The 18,105-nt window shown below is 42.7% G+C and overlaps 1 protein-coding gene across 6 annotated transcripts in view; it reads right to left on the bottom strand.

Annotated features, from left to right (window-relative positions):
- Positions 1 to 18,105, bottom strand: part of fgf12b (fibroblast growth factor 12b) — a 55,185-nt gene that overhangs the window by 16,095 nt on the left and 20,985 nt on the right. For 3 of the 6 annotated variants that reach the window (XM_036558188.1, XM_036558180.1, XM_036558197.1), the window contains exon 2: positions 4,531 to 4,641. In XM_036558188.1, coding sequence (XP_036414081.1) covers positions 4,531 to 4,641 — 111 coding nt within the window. Of the gene's footprint in view, positions 1 to 4,530; positions 4,642 to 8,207; positions 8,415 to 18,105 lie in introns of those variants that run through there. The other 3 variants (XM_036558171.1, XM_036558162.1, XM_036558153.1) reach the window with 2 other exon arrangements.

Raw genomic sequence — 18,105 nt, 5'->3', positions numbered from 1 at the left:
CTGTAGTTCTGTAACCAACTGTAATTCTGTAACTCTGTAACTGCAGTTCTGTAACTCTGTAGCTCTGTAACTGCAGTTCTGTAACTCTGTAGCTCTGTAACTAACTGTAACTCTGTAGCTCTGTAACTACAGTTCTGTAACTCTGTAGCTCTGTAACTGCAGTTCTGTAACTCTGTAGCTCTGTAACTAACTGTTATTCTGTAGCTCTGTAACTGCAGTTCTGTAACTCTGTAGCTCTGTAACTGCAGTTCTGTAACTCTGTAGTTCTGTAACCAACTGTAATTCTGTAACTCTGTAACTGCAGTTCTGTAACTCTGTAGCTCTGTAACTGCAGTTCTGTAACTCTGTAGCTCTGTAACTAACTGTAATTCTGTAGCTCTGTAACCACAGTTCTGTAACTCTGTAGCTCTGTAACTGCAGTTCTGTAACTCTGTAGCTCTGTAACTGCAGTTCTGTAACTCTGTAGCTCTGTAACTAACTGTAATTCTGTAGCTCTGTAACCACAGTTCTGTAACTCTGTAGCTCTGTAACTGCAGTTCTGTAACTCTGTAGCTCTGTAACTGCAGTTCTGTAACTCTGTAGCTCTGTAACTCTGTAGCTCTGTAACCAACTGTAATTCTGTAGCTCTGTAACTGCAGTTCTGTAACTCTGTAGCTCTGTAACTGCAGTTCTGTAACTCTGTAGCTCTGTAACTGCAGTTCTGTAACTCTGTAACTAACTGTAATTCTGTAGCTCTGTAACTGCAGTTCTGTAACTCTGTAGCTCTGTAACTGCAGTTCTGTAACTCTGTAGCTCTGTAACTCTGTAGCTCTGTAACTAACTGTAATTCTGTAACTCTGTAACCACAGTTCTGTAACTCTGTAGCTCTTTAACTGCAGTTCTGTAACTCTGTAGTTCTGTAATTCTGTAGCTCTGTAACTTAAGCTCTTTACTGTAGCTCTAGCCCTGTAGATCTATAACTCTTTTATGCTGTAACTTCGTTATTTTGTAACTCTGTGAATCTGTAGCTTTGTACTTTTCTGTGAAGCTGTGTCGTTCTGCGACTCTCGTCTGCGGTGGAGCTTTATTTTGCTGGAAGCCGCCCAGAAACGAGCAGCGTCGTGTTTCAGGTGTCCTGCCGAATCGATATTTCTCACTTTAGACGAAATAAGTTTACTCAACTGCTGTCAGATAAAAACAATCAAGTGTTACACGAGAAAGCCCCGAGGCTGAAACTCTGAGCGCTCCCTCTCTCTCTCTCTTCGGCAGAGAGAGGCTTTTTTGGCCGCGCTCCCCGCTGTAGCGCAGATTAGCTGTAAAAGGCGAAACAAAGCGCTGTAATGCTGTAGCCCTCCTCCAGCTCCAGCTTAGCAGAGGCAGCAGCATAAAGCGGCGGGGCTAAGCCTGCTGGCTGTGATAATGTGAGCCTCGCAGATAAGAGCAGAGACATGAGGGAGAAAAGTAACGTAATCCAACACGCTCACACAGGCTGGAGAATCTACATACGCTAACATGAGTGGGCACATTCAGATCCCACTCAGGGGGAAAGAAAGAAGGGGAGGGAGAGAGAGAGGGAAACAGAGGTAGAAGGAGCTAAAGAGCTGCAGAAATCCTGAGTTAGACATCCGTCAGGTTCCTCCGGAGCTCAGAATCTTGTGTGTGTCTATACACGTGACTGTGTGCGAGCAAAGGATGGGACAGATCACTGGTTTTAATGCAACGCCGCATTATCGCCTAATGATTATTAAATTTCGAGATGTCAGGATTAGTCGATCGACTGAATTTATATTTTAATTTACCTTCACTTAGTGATCAGTTTGCAATTCGGATAATAAACAGAGTATCCGCAGGTCATTATTTTAGCTGATTCTCCACAAGGGGGTGCTATCAGCATTCAGGTTGCTTTTGTTCATCGCTGAAAGAGAGGAAACCCACACCAGAAGGAGCTCAATAGTGAACATATGTTTGTAATTGAGTTTTCGGCTGTTCTACTGCACTCATTAGTGCAGTAGGTGAAGTACAGAAGTGTGCGGTTTGGGACGCGGCGTTAGATCAGCCAGTGAGACGCGTTCAACTGCTGCTCTGCTGTGCTGCTCGTTAGCTGATCATTAAATACCTCAAAGAGGAAGTTTGAGGGGTTTGTTGATTAAGGAGCTTTTATTGAGGTAAATTAAAGCATTTATTCATTAAGTCCACCTCCTTGTTTCTATATTCTTTGTCCACTTTATCAGCTCCACTGACCGCATAGTTTCACTCTGTAGTTCTACAGTTACAGACTGTAGTCCATCTGTTTCTCTGCATACTTTGTTACCCTGTTCTTCAGTGGTCAGGACCCCCGTGGACCCTCACAGAGCAGGTACTGTTTGGGTGGTGGATCATTCTCAGTACTGCAGTAACACTGATGTGGTGGTGGTGTGTTAGTGTGTGTTGTGCTGGTGTGAGTGGATCAGACACAGCAGTGCTGCTGGAGTTTTTACACACCTCAGTCTCGCTGCTGGACTGAGAACCAAAAACATCGAGCCAACAATGAAACTGTAGAACTACAGAGTGAAACTATGCGGTCAGTGGAGCTGATAAAGTGGACAGTGAGTGTAGAAACAAGGAGGTGGACTTAATGAGGTGTCTGGTCAGTGTATATCCCATACTTTAGTGTGCTGGTGATGTCTTAGTGTTAGGACCATCAGATTGATTGCGAGTTTATGACCAAAATCTTTTCAGATTCAAAATCTTTCAGATTCTGATTGTGCATCATTGCTATCGAGGAAAATCCTGGACCAGTGGAGTCAGGGTCATGGTCAGGGTCAGTCTGAGGGTCAGTCCGGATCTGAGAATGAACACCTGCGGAGGGCGGATCCGCTTGCATTTCCCCTGTCCCTGTTCCAGCGCTCCGGTAATACTGTCAGTTTCCATTTTGGATTTGAGCTCAGATCAGATTCCTTCACTTAGAGGACACAAAGGGAATATAAGCACACACACACACACACTCACACACACACACACACACACACACACACACACACACACACACCCTCAATGCTTTTCCAGAGAGCAGAAAGAAAGCCGGAGAGAAATGATGATGAAGATGATGGTGATGATGATGATGACAACAACTCTGTTCATAAGATGCTTGGCAAAGAACATTGCAAAAAAAGAGGCATACTTAAAGGGGAACTCCACCAATTTTTCTAAATTTCTAAAATTTTCTGCCTGATTAAAGGGTTAACACATCAACAGAGTCATTCAGAGTGGTTTGGTGTGAAACGCTCTGTTCTAGATAAACTTACCGAGTCAGAACTGTTCACAGTGGTGGTGATAGGAACCAGACGTCCACCTCTAAAAGCTCCCTCACAGAAAGTTACTACATGAAATGGTTATGAATTCACTGCCTGATGACTGACACACTGTTTTATGATAGTTTAGAGAACTTAAACTCCATTCATGGTGGAGGGATACATGCAGGGCGCTGTGAGGCAAAATAGTCCCCAAAGAAAACTTATTATTTCAGATTTTCCACTATTTTCATCATCAACACTCCATATAAACTCAGAAGACTCGTGTAGGTTCACTGGTGGTTCTGGATAGTAAATAAAATGTCTGTATTTGTGTTGTAGTCATGGCGACCCCTGGGTCCCATCACCACCACTGTAAAGACATCTGAACCATTTCACACCAAACCACTCTGAGTCACTCTGTTTACATCTCACACACTGAATTATAGGGGATTTTTGAAACATAGGTGGAATTCCCCTTTAAGTACATGAATAGTATACTTGAAATATATAAACAAAAGTGTACTTAATTGTCAACCTAAGTGTATTATTTAGGAAAGCACTGATTTTAAAGTATGCTTTAAAATATTTTAGTTGCATTAGAACTAACTAGCAGTCATATAAGGGAACCAGTACACCCAGGAGTTTACAAGTATGTTGCAAGTGTGTCAAAAATTGCTTAAGTTAACTTCATTGCAATGTAAGTTGCTCCAGTTTAAACAGAAAAGCACTTACTAGACATAGAAAATATATTCCAACATGAATTAAATATAAGCTTTTAGTATATATGTTGGTTTTAGTATATATCCAAAAGCATATATAAGTGTGTATCCTGCATATTTAAGTGTGTATTTATTAACATCTTAATTCTGCCACACTTAAATAAATATTTATGTGTTGAACGTATGTACATTAAAAAAAAAACATGCAAATGTATTTAAGTGTGTTTTAATTGCAGTATAACTCAATAAGTAGCACTAAAGTGTATCCATACATCCAGCAGGACATTCATCATGTATTCCAAGTTCCATACTTAAATCTACTTAAATGTAACTTTAACTGTGCTTAACATTTATTTTATCATATGTTAATTACAATTTGCATACACTTAAGCTGTCCAAAATAAAACTTTGTATGTATTAAAGTATGGTTACAAATTTTAACATTAAAAATGTACTTTTCATTTTAAATATGACACTAAAATGCTTCTTTTCCTCTACAAAAGGCCAAACAGAACACAAAAAAGAGACAGAGATGGTTTGTTGTGTACGTGTGGACTCACTGTAGTCGCTGTTCTCATCCTTGGTCCCATTGATGGTTCCATCTGGCTCCATCTGCAGGTAGAACCCCTGTTCACTGAACAGCCTCGTTACTATCCCCTTCAGCTGCGGCTCTGCAACACACAAACACACGAACGCTTTACTGTCGTGTATCCTCAGGGTATAAACGCATGGCATGACGCTAAACAGCAGAAACTTCAGCAGTGTAAATTTACATGACAGGAATCTGTACAGCAAAGCTGCAGTGTAAAGTTGAGCAGTGTAAATTTACATGACAGGAATTGGTACAGCGAAGCTGCAGTGTAAAGTTGAGCAGCATAAACCAAATTGGCATAAATCTATACAGCAAAGCTGCAGTGTAAAGTTGAGCAGCGTAAAACGTAAATGGCATAAATCTGTACAGTGAAGATACAGTGTAAAGTTGCGCAGGGTGAAGCTAAACTCCATGAATCTGCACAGCAAAGCTGCACTGTGAAGTTGAGCAGCATAAACCAAATTGGCATAAATCTGTACAGCGAAGCTTCATTGTGTAAAGTTGAGCAGTGTAAATTTACATGACAGGAATCTGAACCGCAAAGCTGCAGTGTAAAGTTGAGCAGTGTAAACCTAAATGGCATAAATCTGTACAGCGAAGCTGCAGTGTAAAGTTGAGCAGTGTAAATTTACATGACAGGAATCTGAACAGCAGAGCTGCAGTGTAAAGTTGAGCAGCATAAACCAAATTGGCATAAATCTATACAGCAAAGCTGCAGTGTAAAGTTGAGCAGCGTAAAACGTAAATGGCATAAATCTGTACAGTGAAGATACAGTGTAAAGTTGCGCAGGGTGAAGCTAAACTCCATGAATCTGCACAGCAAAGCTGCACTGTGAAGTTGAGCAGCATAAACCAAATTGGCATAAATCTGTACAGCGAAGCTTCATTGTGTAAAGTTGAGCAGTGTAAATTTACATGACAGGAATCTGAACAGCAGAGCTGCAGTGTAAAGTTGAGCAGCATAAACCAAATTGGCATAAATCTGTACAGCAAAGCTGCAGTGTAAAGTTCAGCAGCGTAAACGTAAATGGCATAAATCTGTACAGTGAAGATACAGTGTAAAGATGCGTAGTGTGAAGCTAAACACCATAAATCTGTACAGCAAAGCTGCAATCTAGAGATGCACAGCTAAAGCTAAATAGCATAAATCTGTACCACACAGGTGCAGTGTAATATGGAGCTGCATAAAACAAAAAAAGCATATTTCTGTACCACAACGATGCAGTGTAAAGTTGCGTATTGTGAAGTAAACGCCATAAATCTCCACTGCATAGCTGTGCATAAGTTGAGAAGCGCAAACCTAAATAGCATAAATCTGTACAATGAAGCTGCAGTGTAAATCTATATGGCATAAATCTGTACAGCAAAGCTGCACTGTAAAGCTGTGCAGTGTGAAGCTAAACACCATACATGTCCATCACACAGGTGCAGTGTAAAAGCTCACAGCTAAACCTAAATAGCAAATAAATCTGTACAGTGAAGCTGCAGTGTAATGTAGAGCAGCGTAAACCTAAATAGCATAATCTTTACCACAATGACGCAGTGTAAAGTCCTATAGTGTAATCCTAAATGGCACTACTTTGTACAGCAAAGCTGTTGAGCAGCACAAACCTAAATACCGTAAATCTATACCGCAACGCTGCAGTGTAAAGTTGAGCAGTGTAAAGCTAAATAGCATAATTCTGCACCTTAAAGCTGCAGTGTAAAGTTTCATGACCATTTTCCAACGGCTCTTCATCCCTTAGAATTAAACAGGCTGTTTTTTGTTGTTGATATATGTAAATGAGCTCAGTGCTGATTGGCACCCCCGTATTGTGCCTCATGCAAAAAGCATGCTGGGCTGAATCACTGCGTATAATCTCATGAGCTCTTGAAGAATCTGGTGTGTTCTGTTCCTTAATGTGGTCAAGAACCTCCTACTTTGACAGGAAGGGGCTGCTAAGCTGACCACAACCAACCTCAGAGCACTGTTTTAGTGTAATACGTAAGGCAGGTGCTTTTTAAAACAGGGCTACAACATAAAACCCTCAGTGTTCACACAGACGTGCAGGTAGCCAATCAGAATGGAACTGACAAAATCTCCATAGTTGTGACCAGCTTAACATGCAACAGATATCAGATGCTCTATTTACATGTGGGTGGAGCGTCAGAGGCTGAGACGACACCCATTATGACCTCATTATAACGGGCGGGGCTAAACTGCTGTAGTCTGAATAGGTGGACAATCGTAAATAACATCACAACAATTCAACGCCGGCTGTGTTTGCAGTTGAGATACCATATATTAACTGTATGTACTGGGCAGTGAGGGGTGCGTTTTAAAACTTTACAATGTTTACATTCTACATTAAACTCTTTTATTATAAAAGAGGGGGATAAAATCAATTTGGTCCAGATGATGTCCACTGAACAGTTAAACAGGCTACACTGCATGGTTTTAAATGACTAACCACAGAACAGTATGCCCTCAAAGTTAAATGATCAAAGCAGTCACAGGCTTAATTAAGCGCTAAGTGCTCTTAGCAAACTATGCACTCAGTAGCTCAAACCATGAAAACAGGCTGGAATACCAGTAAAAGTTTAAAAAAGGTATTTTGTAAAGATCCCCAGTGTAAAGATTCGTTATAATGATTCACAGACTTAAGCGGCAGTGTAAACGTATACACTGTCACGACGCAGTGCAGTGTTTCAATGTAAAGCTGTGGCATAAAACTGCAGTGTAAAGAGACATTTAAATTGGAATGTTTTGTAAAGGCAGCATGTACACACCATGTAAAGAGGTTGTGTAAAGGCACCCAGTGTAAAGCTGCACTGTAAAGAAGCTCAGTGTAAAGCTGCACTGTAAAGATGCAATGTAAAGCTGTACAAGATGTATTGCAACACTACAGTGTAATGTTACATGCTTCATAAAGATGCAGTGTAGTGTTACACAGTGTAAAGATACTTTACATTATAGATACACTGTAGATATGTGTAAAAATACTCTGTAAAGACGTACAGTGAAAAGCTGTGCTGTAAAGATGCTTTGTAAGGATGCACTGTACGGGTGCACCGTGTAAAGCTGCATTGTAAAATGCACACTGTAAAACTGCATTGTGAAGGCGCACTGTGTAAAGCTGTGTTGTAAAGAAGCTCAGTGTAAAGTCACACTGTAAAGACGCACAGTGTAAAGCTACACTGTAAAGACGCGCAGTGTAAAGCTACACTGCAGAGACACACAGTGTAAAGCTACACTGTGAAGACACGCAGTGTAAAGCTGTACTGTTAAAATGCTATGTAAAGTTGAACAAGATGTAATGCAACACTGCAGTGTAAAGTTACACGCTTCATTAAAATGCAGTGTAGAGTTAAGCAGTGTAAAGATACTTGCAGACCTACAGTGTAACTGGACATTACTCATTCCACTGAAAGTTGGCTGTAAACCTCCAACTGTCAGTGCGTGTGAGCCGACCTGCTGCATCACAGCGTATACACAGTACACGAGCGCTCATGTTAACACTGAGAACTGCTTTTTTACCCATAGCTCACATCTACAGCGCACGCTTATATAACGGGAGCGCGTTTATTTGGAGCGCACGCAGACTTTCTCTCTCCCCCTCTCACACACACACACACACACACACACACACATACACACACACACACACTCTGACCTGGTTTCCGGCGCACGGGTCTCTTTTTGCCACTGCAGAAGCGGACCTTGCTGAAAACACCCAGGAAGTGTCTCGCACACAGCGAGCGTGCCTCCTTGCTGGGGCTCGAGCGCCGTTTGGACGCGGCCACTCGCTCGCTGTTGGACTCGCGTGCCTGCCTCTTCTGCCGGATCAGCGAGCTCGCGATGGCGGCAGCCATGCCGGAGTGTGTACAGACTGAGTGTGTGTATGGTGTGTGTGTGTGTGCGGGTGGGTGTGTGTGTGTGGAGGTTCAGGCTCGGGCGGCTCTGGGTGTTTCAGGGCTGCCGCTGCATGCGGGGCTCCGGGCTGGAGCGCGCGCTCTGCTCTCCGCGCGCCATGAGCAGCTCCGGTGGGCGCGCGTGGTTATGTAAGAGCGCGAAGAGATCCTTCACACGCGCTGCTGAACCGGAGAGTCCGCGCGGGCCGAACTAACCGGCGCATCACGCGCACATCACGCAAGGAACGACCTCCTTCCACTGCGCGAGACTGTGTACATCAAACACGGAAAACTCGCCACGAACTGTACGACGTACTGAGCTGCAGGACGGTGATGTGAGCACGCGCTCCTCCAGTCATGCAGTGCGGATGAAGAACTCGCCGAGGAAGGCGGAGGGGGGGTGAGAGAGTGAGTGAGTGTGTGTGTAAAACAGAAGGAGGAGGGTTTAAAGCTCAGGAGATACAGAAAACATCTCTCCCTCCAGCTCCTTCACCCGGCGCGTCAGCAGGCCTCCACCACTCCAGATGTCAGTAATTATTCATCAGTGTTTTAAAGCAGAAACACCACCGAGAGGAGCTTCAGGTCCAAACCCATACAGCGGCTATCTGTCCCACATCTACCCCACAACACGCTCCCCTAGTTCTGCCCCTCTATAGAGATCTAGCCTCATGTAGAATTTAACCTTAGAGACGTTTCCCCCCCAAAAAAAGATTACCACTGGAGATCTACTCCAATAGAGACGTACCCCCTTTAGAGCTATTTCCCCCTGTAGTGATTAAAGCTGGATCTACCACTATAGGGATTACCCCTACAGATCCACCCCTGTAGAGTTTACCCTGGAGATCTACCTCCTGTAGAGTTTACCCTGGAGATCTACCTCCTGTAGAGTTTACCCTGGAGATCTACCTCCTTTATAGTTTACCCCTGGAGATTGACCTCCATAGAGATTAACCCTATAGATCTACCTCATAAAGATTAATCCTGAAGATCTACTGCCTGTAGAGATTGATCCTGTAGATCAACTCTCTGTATAGATTACCCCATAGATCTACTCCCTGTAGAGATTATCTACCCTCTGTAGAGATTAACCTTGTAGATCTACTCCTTGTAGAGATCTCCCGTGTAGATCTACTTACTGTAGAGATTACCTCTATAGATCTACTCCCTGTAAGGACTACCCCTGTAGATGTACCCCTTGTAGAGATTAATCCTGTAGATCTACCCCCTGTAGAGATCACCCCTGTAGATCTACCTCCTGTAGAGATTACCCCTGTAGATCTACCTCCTGTAGAGATTACCCCAGAAATCTACTCCTTCCAGAGATTACCCCTATAGATCTACTCCCTGTAGAGATTAACCCCGTAGATCTAAATCCTGTAGAGATTAATCTTGTAGATCTACTCCCTGTAGAGGTTAACCCTGGAAATCTACCCCCTGTAGAGATCACCCCTGTAGAGATTGCCTCTGTATATTTAATCTCTGTAGAGATTACCCCTGTGGATCTACTCCCTGTATAGATTACCCCTATAGATCTACTGGCTGTAGAGATTACCACTGTAGATCTACTCCCTGTAGAGGTTTCCTGTGTAAATCAACTCCATGTCGAGATTACACCTTTAGATCTACTCCTTGTAGAGATTACCCATATAGATCTATCCCCTTTAGAATTTACTAGAGATCTATTCCTCTGTACAAATTACCTCTATAGATCTACCTCCTGTAGTGTTTACACCTAGAGATCAATAACCCCACCCGCGCCCGCCTCCTGTAGTTTACCCCTAGAGATTCACTTACCTGTGGAGTTAACTTTTATAGATCTACCCCCTGCAGACTCTACAGGTGTACTGTACTCCTGTTTACCCATGATGATGTGCACCATGCAGTTTTAGCTAGAATTAAGGTTAGCTAGCAGTAACAGAGGGAATGACAATCTAACGCTGAATAAATAAGTAGCTACTTAATTGATTTATTGAGATGTTTCTGTTGTGACAGCTCTTTGTGTTCTTTTCACTGTTTTGTGGTGGATGTTGTTGCTTCTGGCCAGTGTTTTGAATACAAAGCTCTAAAAACAAACATGATTAGCATTAGCTGTGCTAGCAAACTGCATGACAGATAACGTTAATGTTAGCTATTATGACTGAAAAATAACGTCCTCTGAATTTGCAAGTACCTGGTTCTCTGAATAAACAGATGTGAAATTCTCACACTGGCCTCCGTTCCAGTGAGAAACAGACCGATGGACACAAATGAAGCCCATTTTTATCCTTAATTAATCAGATCGTTGATAGATTATTCGATTACAGCCCTACGACACTGATACAGTTGCAGCGGAGTATCAAATGTAAATCCAGTCAATGCTACACACACATCCGGCCGGGAAACGTGGGAAAATTCAGTTCTAGTCAGTGAAGCCACTTTATCATGCTTGTACACTAATACCCAGCACTGTGGATGCAGTGGTGGGAGTTATAAGACAAGGCGAATAACATCACCGTCCAAAAAAGCCCAAGTATTTCCATTTTTTGTGATTTTTAGTTCTCTGCATAACTCAAGCGACTGTCTTTTATATTGTTTATATTTCCATGATGAATGGACCAATAGAAATGCTCCAAAACTGCTTTGAAAAAAATCTCTTTACATTAACTTACGTTGAAAGTAAAGAGTATTTTTGCCATCTCCTGTAAAGTGGAGACTCTTGTTTTTCTTTGGACAGCAACAATGTCTTGCCTAGAGGATTTTAGGGAGCGCCCCCTGTCTTTTAGACAGGTGTAATGCTGGGGGGAGAGGAGAGAGCAGGATCATGCCAGAGAATCTACAAAGCTGATGTGTTCGCAGACACTCCAGCACAAAGCACTGCAAGATAGTTTCTGTTCTCTTCAATAAAGAGGCCAATCGCTGTGACCCAAATAGATCATCACTCTCATCACCGCACAGTGATTATTTTTTCACAGAGAGAGGGAGGAGGAGTCTGTCTGTTATCTTTAACTCACATACAGGAGGTGTGATCTGAAGCTGACTTTACATCGTGGAACTTTCACGCAACTTTATCTGCTTCAAACCTCATGATACTCAAATTCGCATGTGTTATATAAGGTAAAGCCTCCTGCAATTCACATGAAATGGGTCTGACACTCAGCCGGAACAGCTGGAACCAAGACCAGCCAATCAAACTGCCCACAGTGTGACAAACATTCAGGTCAAATGATCTGGTTTGAACTGCCTGACTCAAAAAAAAAACCAGACAGAATATTGGTTTTTGGGTAATCAGTTAGAGGGCGGCGCTGAGCGACGTTTGTTTATTTGATGGTTGTTAATGACGCCTTTAGAGGGCGGCGCTGAGCGACGTTTGTTTGTTTGATGGTTGTTAAAGACGCCTTTAGAGGGCGGCGCTGAGCGACGTTTGTTTATTTGAACTTTCTTAGTGACGCCTTTAGAGGGCGGCGCTGAGCGACGTTTGTTTATTTGATGGTTGTTAATGACGCCTTTAGAGGGCGGCGCTGAGCGACGTTTGTTTATTTGAACTTTCTTAGTGACGCCTTTAGAGGGCGGCGCTGAGCGACGTTTGTTTATTTGAACTTTCTTAGTGACGCCTTTAGAGGGCGGCGCTGAGAGACGTTTGTTTATTTGATGTGTGTTAATGACGCCTTTAGAGGGCGGCGCTGAGCAACGTTTGTTTGTTTGATGGTTGTTAATGACGCCTGTAGAGGGCGGCACTGAGCGACATTTGTTTATTGATGGGTGTTAATGACGCCTTTAGAGGGCGACGCTGAGCGACATTTGTTTATTTGAACTTTCTTAGTGACGCCTTTAGAGGGCGGCGCTGAGCGACGTTTGTTTATTTGAACTTTCTTAGTGACGCCTTTAGAGGGCGGCGCTGAGCGACATTTGTTTATTTGATGGGTGTTAATGACGCCTTTAGAGGGCGGCGCTGAGAGACGTTTGTTTATTTGATGGTTGTTAATGACGCCTTTAGAGGGCGGCGCTGAGCGACGTTTGTTTATTTGATGTTTGTTAATGATGCCTTTAGAGGGCGGCGCTGAGCGGCGTTTGTTTGTTTAATGGTTGTTAATGACGCCTTTAGAGGGCGGCGCTGAGCGACGTTTGTTTGTTTGATGATTGTTAATGATGCCTTTAGAGGGCGGTGGTGAGCAACGTTTGTTTGATGGTTGTTAATGACGCCTTTAGAGGGCGGCGCTGAGCGACATTTGTTTATTTGATGGTTGTTAATGACGCCTTTAGAGGGCGGCGCTGAGCAACGTTTGTTTGTTTGATGGTTGTTAAAGACGCCTTTAGAGGGCGGTGGTGAGCAACGTTTGTTCAATTTTGTCTGTGTTGGGGTGGAGCTTCATTTAGCAGCTTTGAATCTCCAAAACAGAGGAAATGCTAATGCTAATTCTGTGAGTTTACTGTTTGTGGTAGATGAGATGAGCCAGTTATCGACACATTTTTTCCAACCAACCACAAACTATGCTGTGGTAAATATATAACAATCTGATAGAATTATGTGTTTTACTGCTTACGGCAGGTGCGCTAGCCAGCTCGCTAACAGCTATGTTAGCTCCTTGACCAACTGCATCTGCAGACAAATCAGTTAGCTACACTTACGTACTCCAGATCAGTGTGTGGCGCTGTACTCCTGTGAGTGGTTAATTATCTTTTATCAAAGCAACATTTGTTTCATTGCTGTTAATGGTTAAAAATTTAGCTAGCTTGCTAACTACACCAACACAGAGGACTCCTTCTGGTCCAGTCTCGGTCACGCCCAGTTCGCAAGGTGACTAGCAGACGTCTAGCGGCTTAGCGTCTGCTCTCCACTGCGGCTGAAGGGCTGTAATGTGCTGCCGCTGGTAGAAAGGCACACAAGGACATCTGATCAGCAGCTGTAATGATCTCATTCACACCCTCTCGCTCTCTCACACCAGCTCTGTTAGGCAGAGATGGAGCCAGAGCAGGTCATTAACTCAGTGACATTATCAGACATTAGAAAAGTTCCCATAATTCTGTGCATCCATGCACATGGATTTCTGCAGTAGTGAACCATGATGACCAGAGCTGGGCCTCCGGATATGAAACAACAAACAACAAACAACAAACAACAAAACACCTTTACAACGATGCTTTTTTCTGCTAGCGCCCCAATGTGATATCTAGTAGTAAGGTAGCGCTAAGCTAACACTGCTGCACACAAAGACAGTCCAAGCTTGTAACAGACACTTCACTGATCAGCTATAACATTTATTTAGATTCACTACGTAACACTGCGCTTCCAGTTTAACACGCTATGCTAATCGACTCCAGGCAGGTTGGAAACAACGAGTAGACACTGTCTGTTCTACAGTTTCTCATTAGGTTGAATGAATAACCGACTCTAAATGTAGGTATTGTGATATAAACCGAGTCTGTTCTACAGTTTCTCATTAGGCTGAATGAATAACCGACTCTAAATGTAGGTATTGTGATATAAACCGAGTCTGTTCTACAGTTTCTCATTAGGTTGAATGAATAACCGACTCTAAATGTAGGTATTGTGATATAAACCGAGTCTGTTCTACAGTTTCTCATTAGGTTGAATGAATAACCGACTCTAAATGTAGGTATTGTGATATAAACCGAGTCTGTTCTACAGTTTCTCATTAGGCTGAATGAATAACCGACTCTAAATGTAGGTATTGTGGTATAAACCGAGTCTGTTCTACAGTTTCTCATTAGGTTGAATGAATAACCGACTCTAAATGTAGGTATTGTGATATAAACCGAGTCTGTTCTACAGTTTCTCATTAGGCTGAATGAATAACCGACTCTAAATGTAGGTATTGTGATATAAACCGAGTCTGTTCTACAGTTTCTCATTAGGCTGAATGAATAACCGACTCTAAATGTAGGTATTGTGGTATAAACCGAGTCTGTTCTACAGTTTCTCATTAGGTTGAATGAATAACCGACTCTAAATGTAGGTATTGTGATATAAACCGAGTCTGTTCTACAGTTTCTCATTAGGCTGAATGAATAACCGACTCTAAATGTAGGTATTGTGATATAAACCGAGTCTGTTCTACAGTTTCTCATTAGGCTGAATGAATAACCGACTCTAAATGTAGGTATTGTGGTATAAACCGAGTCTGTTCTACAGTTTCTCATTAGGCTGAATGAATAACTGACTCTAAATGTAGGTATTGTGATATAAACTGAGTCTGTTCTACAGTTTCTCATTAGGTTGAATGAATAACCGACTCTAAATGTAGGTATTGTGATATAAACCGAGTCTGTTCTACAGTTTCTCATTAGGCTGAATGAATAACCGACTCTAAATGTAGGTATTGTGATATAAACTGAGTCTGTTCTAAAAGAACAACCATTTGTGGGCGGAGCTAACTGAAAAGTAAGTAAAGTGTGACTCAGCTTGCGACATGGCATCGGTTTGACCCTCAGCCATCCACCCCAAGGATGTTAACACTGCAGCTATTGAGCACAGCTGACTTTGGGGGGCCTGAGCGGGTGGATCTGTGTGTGTGTGCTCAACCGCTGCAATATTAAACTGTAACACTGCCTCCATTCTCTAGATTAAGTGTCGATGCGCCAGCAGGGCGGCGCTCTAATTGGTGCGTTCGTGAGCGATGGCTCTTTCAGCAGCCAATGGCGTCGCAGCAGCTTCAACTGTCATTATCCTGACCTCTGATGGTGCAATTTGGGAATCGATCTGAAATCCCCACACTGATACTGCCCCCACTGGCCCCCACCCCTACCCCCCACACGTATCACTGCGATTGATGTCTGCCCTGATTCCTTTGCTGTGAATTAATCAGCGATTCTGCCAATAACCTGCAGTTAGGAGTGCATGTGTGTGTGTGTGTGTGTGAGTGTGTGTGTGTGTGTGTGTGTGTGTGTGTGTGTGTGTGTGTGTGTTGGGGGGTGGGATAAACCTCCACAGAATAAACAGAATAAACCTCCACTGAACTCACAACAGCACGTTTAACTGCAGTTTAACAGTGACATCTAGTGGACAACACTGAGAAATGCAGGCTTTGTATATGAAATGGCCCTTAAGGTTAGAAAACCCTTTTTTGGTGCTATAAAGAACCCTTTTCAAAAAGGTTCCATATAGAACCATCTATAGCACATTCTCCATCAGTCTGAAGAACGCTTTCACAGTGTTCATGGTTCTATTAGAACCATTTTCTCTACTAAAGAACCCTTGAAGAAGTGTTTATGTAAACACTGTCACAAAATGTGCCATCCACCCTTCAGGCCATATACGAACACTAAACTGCAAAAACAGTCCGTTTTGAATTTTGTGATGTCACAAAAACTCATTTACATATATCTGTTTAATCAGCCTACAGCAGCTTAGCCCCGCCCATTCATGCTGAGGTTATGAGGTTATGTGGTTTCAGCCCAGACTCCTTTGGTAACGCTTTCTATGAATGTCACGTTGTTAAGCATCTATAAACACATTTATAACATGTTATAATGCCTTCATACAGCATTATAAACATGATTATAAACATTTATAAAAATGAATTACACCGGATTACACTTTATAGCCATGTTTATTATACATTATGAATTGTTAATATAATGCATAATAAGTAGTGTTGATAACATGTTATATTGTCAGTGCCAAAGAAATCAGTCCCAGCTTGGAAAGTGTAAAGTAAAGACAAATACCAAGCTAACGGTGGTGAACATTACCTTTCCCACATTGGGTAAAACACTGATGGAGCACTAGTTTAAACTCTGACATTTGAAGCCTATAATGTGCTTTATTGTGAATGTTTTAGTGTTTCAGTAAATCCTTCAGTAAATACTTCAACTTGTAGCCTCACTCTTAACACTGGTGGAGGCTCTTATAACTTGTTATGATCAGTACTTATAATGTATTATGTTAACAATTCATAACGCATAATAAGCATGGCTATAACGTTCAATGCATTTTTATAAATATTTATAGCCATGTTTATAATGCCTTATGAATGCATTATAACATGTTATGAATGTGTTTATAGATGCTTACAAAGGTGACATTCATAGAAAGTGTTACCACTCCTTTCTGAATGAAGCAACAGAGGACAGCCAATCAGAACAGAGCTCATTTACATACATCAGTCTTAGAGGAACAGTCCCGAAAACAGCCTGTTTGATGTTTAAGGTGTAAAGTGAGGCTGAAAATGGCGATGCAGAATTGAATCATGATGTTTTTGGTATAAAAAGTATAAATGGAATAATAAAGTGTAGAATGTGGCACTTCACGTGTGGTTTAGTGGGAGGGGGTGGATGGAGCTCTGCTCTGTTTTGGATGTAATCGTCTATTCAGCCCTGCAAAATGCATGACCTTAAAACAGAACCCGGCTTCAAAACACTCGCACAGAGCACTTACATCCCTCTCTCTCGCTCGCTCTCATGTTTTAGACCGCACCCCACATGTGTGGAGGTTCACATCGTTCGCAAGTGTTCTGAAAACAATAACAGCACGAATACAGTGTGTATAAAAACATCATCAACGTCGTCTGATTTTCAGTGAACAACTCAAGCTGAGAGTAAGTGTTCGGCTGCAGTCTGAATCAGTTCCAGCAGGGGGCAGCACAGGCACTACTAGATCTGTTCTCGGGAGACATTATAAAGGAGGAGGAGACGGTCACTGGTTGAAACACAAATATAGACATTTTATTTACTATCCAGAACCACCAGTGAACCTACACGAGTCTTCTGAGTTTATATGGAGTGTTGATGATGGAAAATAGTGGAAAATCTGAAATAATAAGTTTTCTTTGGGGACTATTTTGCCTCACAGCGCCCTGCATGTATCCCTCCACCATGAATGGAGTTTAAGTTCTCTAAACTATCATAAAACAGTGTCTCAGTCATTAGAGAGAGAAAAAGAGAGAGAATGGTGTGAGTAAGAGGGAGGAGAGAGAGAGGGAGAAGGCAGAGTGTGTGAGAGAGAAAGATAGAGAGAGAGTGAGGGAGGAGAGGGAGAGAAGGAGAGAGAGAAAGGGAGGAGAGGGAGAGAGGGAGAATGGTGTGAGTAAGAGGGAGGAAAGAGATAGAGTGAGAGAGAGAAAGATATAGAGAGAGGGAGGAAAGGGAGAATGGTGTGAGTAAAAGAGAGAGGAGAGAGAGTAAGGATAGAGGGAGAGAGAGAGGGAGGAGAGAGGGAGAGAGAGAGAGGGAGGAGAGGGAGAATGGTGTAAGAGGGAGAAGAGAGAGTGTGTGTGAGGTAGAGATATATAGAGAGAGGGAGGAGAGGCAGAGGGAGAGAGGGAGATATAGAGAGAGAGTGAGAGAGAGAGAGATAGAGAGAGAGGGAGGAGTGAGTGTGTAAGTGAGACAGAGATAGAGAGAGAGTGAGAGAGAGATATAGAGAGAGGGAGGAGAGGGAGAATGGTGTGAGTAAGAGGGAGGAGATAGAGAGAGTGAGAGAAAGAGATATAGGGAGAGAGGGAGAATGGTGTAAGAAAGAGGGAGGAAAGAGAGAAAGAGTGAGAGAGAGATATAGTGAGAGAGGGAGGAGAGAGAATGTAAGTGAGAGAGAGAGATAGAGAGAGAGTGTAAGTGAGAGAGAGATAGAGAGAGAGTGAGAGAGAGAGATATAGAGAGAGAGGGAGGAGAGGGAGAATGGTGTGAGTAAGAGGGAGGGAAGAGAGAGGGAGAGAGA

Source organism: Colossoma macropomum, unplaced genomic scaffold, assembly GCF_904425465.1.
Source record: "Colossoma macropomum unplaced genomic scaffold, Colossoma_macropomum, whole genome shotgun sequence".
NCBI lineage: Eukaryota > Metazoa > Chordata > Actinopteri > Characiformes > Serrasalmidae > Colossoma > Colossoma macropomum.
The sequence above is the reverse complement of the archived record's forward strand: the minus strand, read 5'-3'. Positions and strand labels throughout refer to the sequence as shown.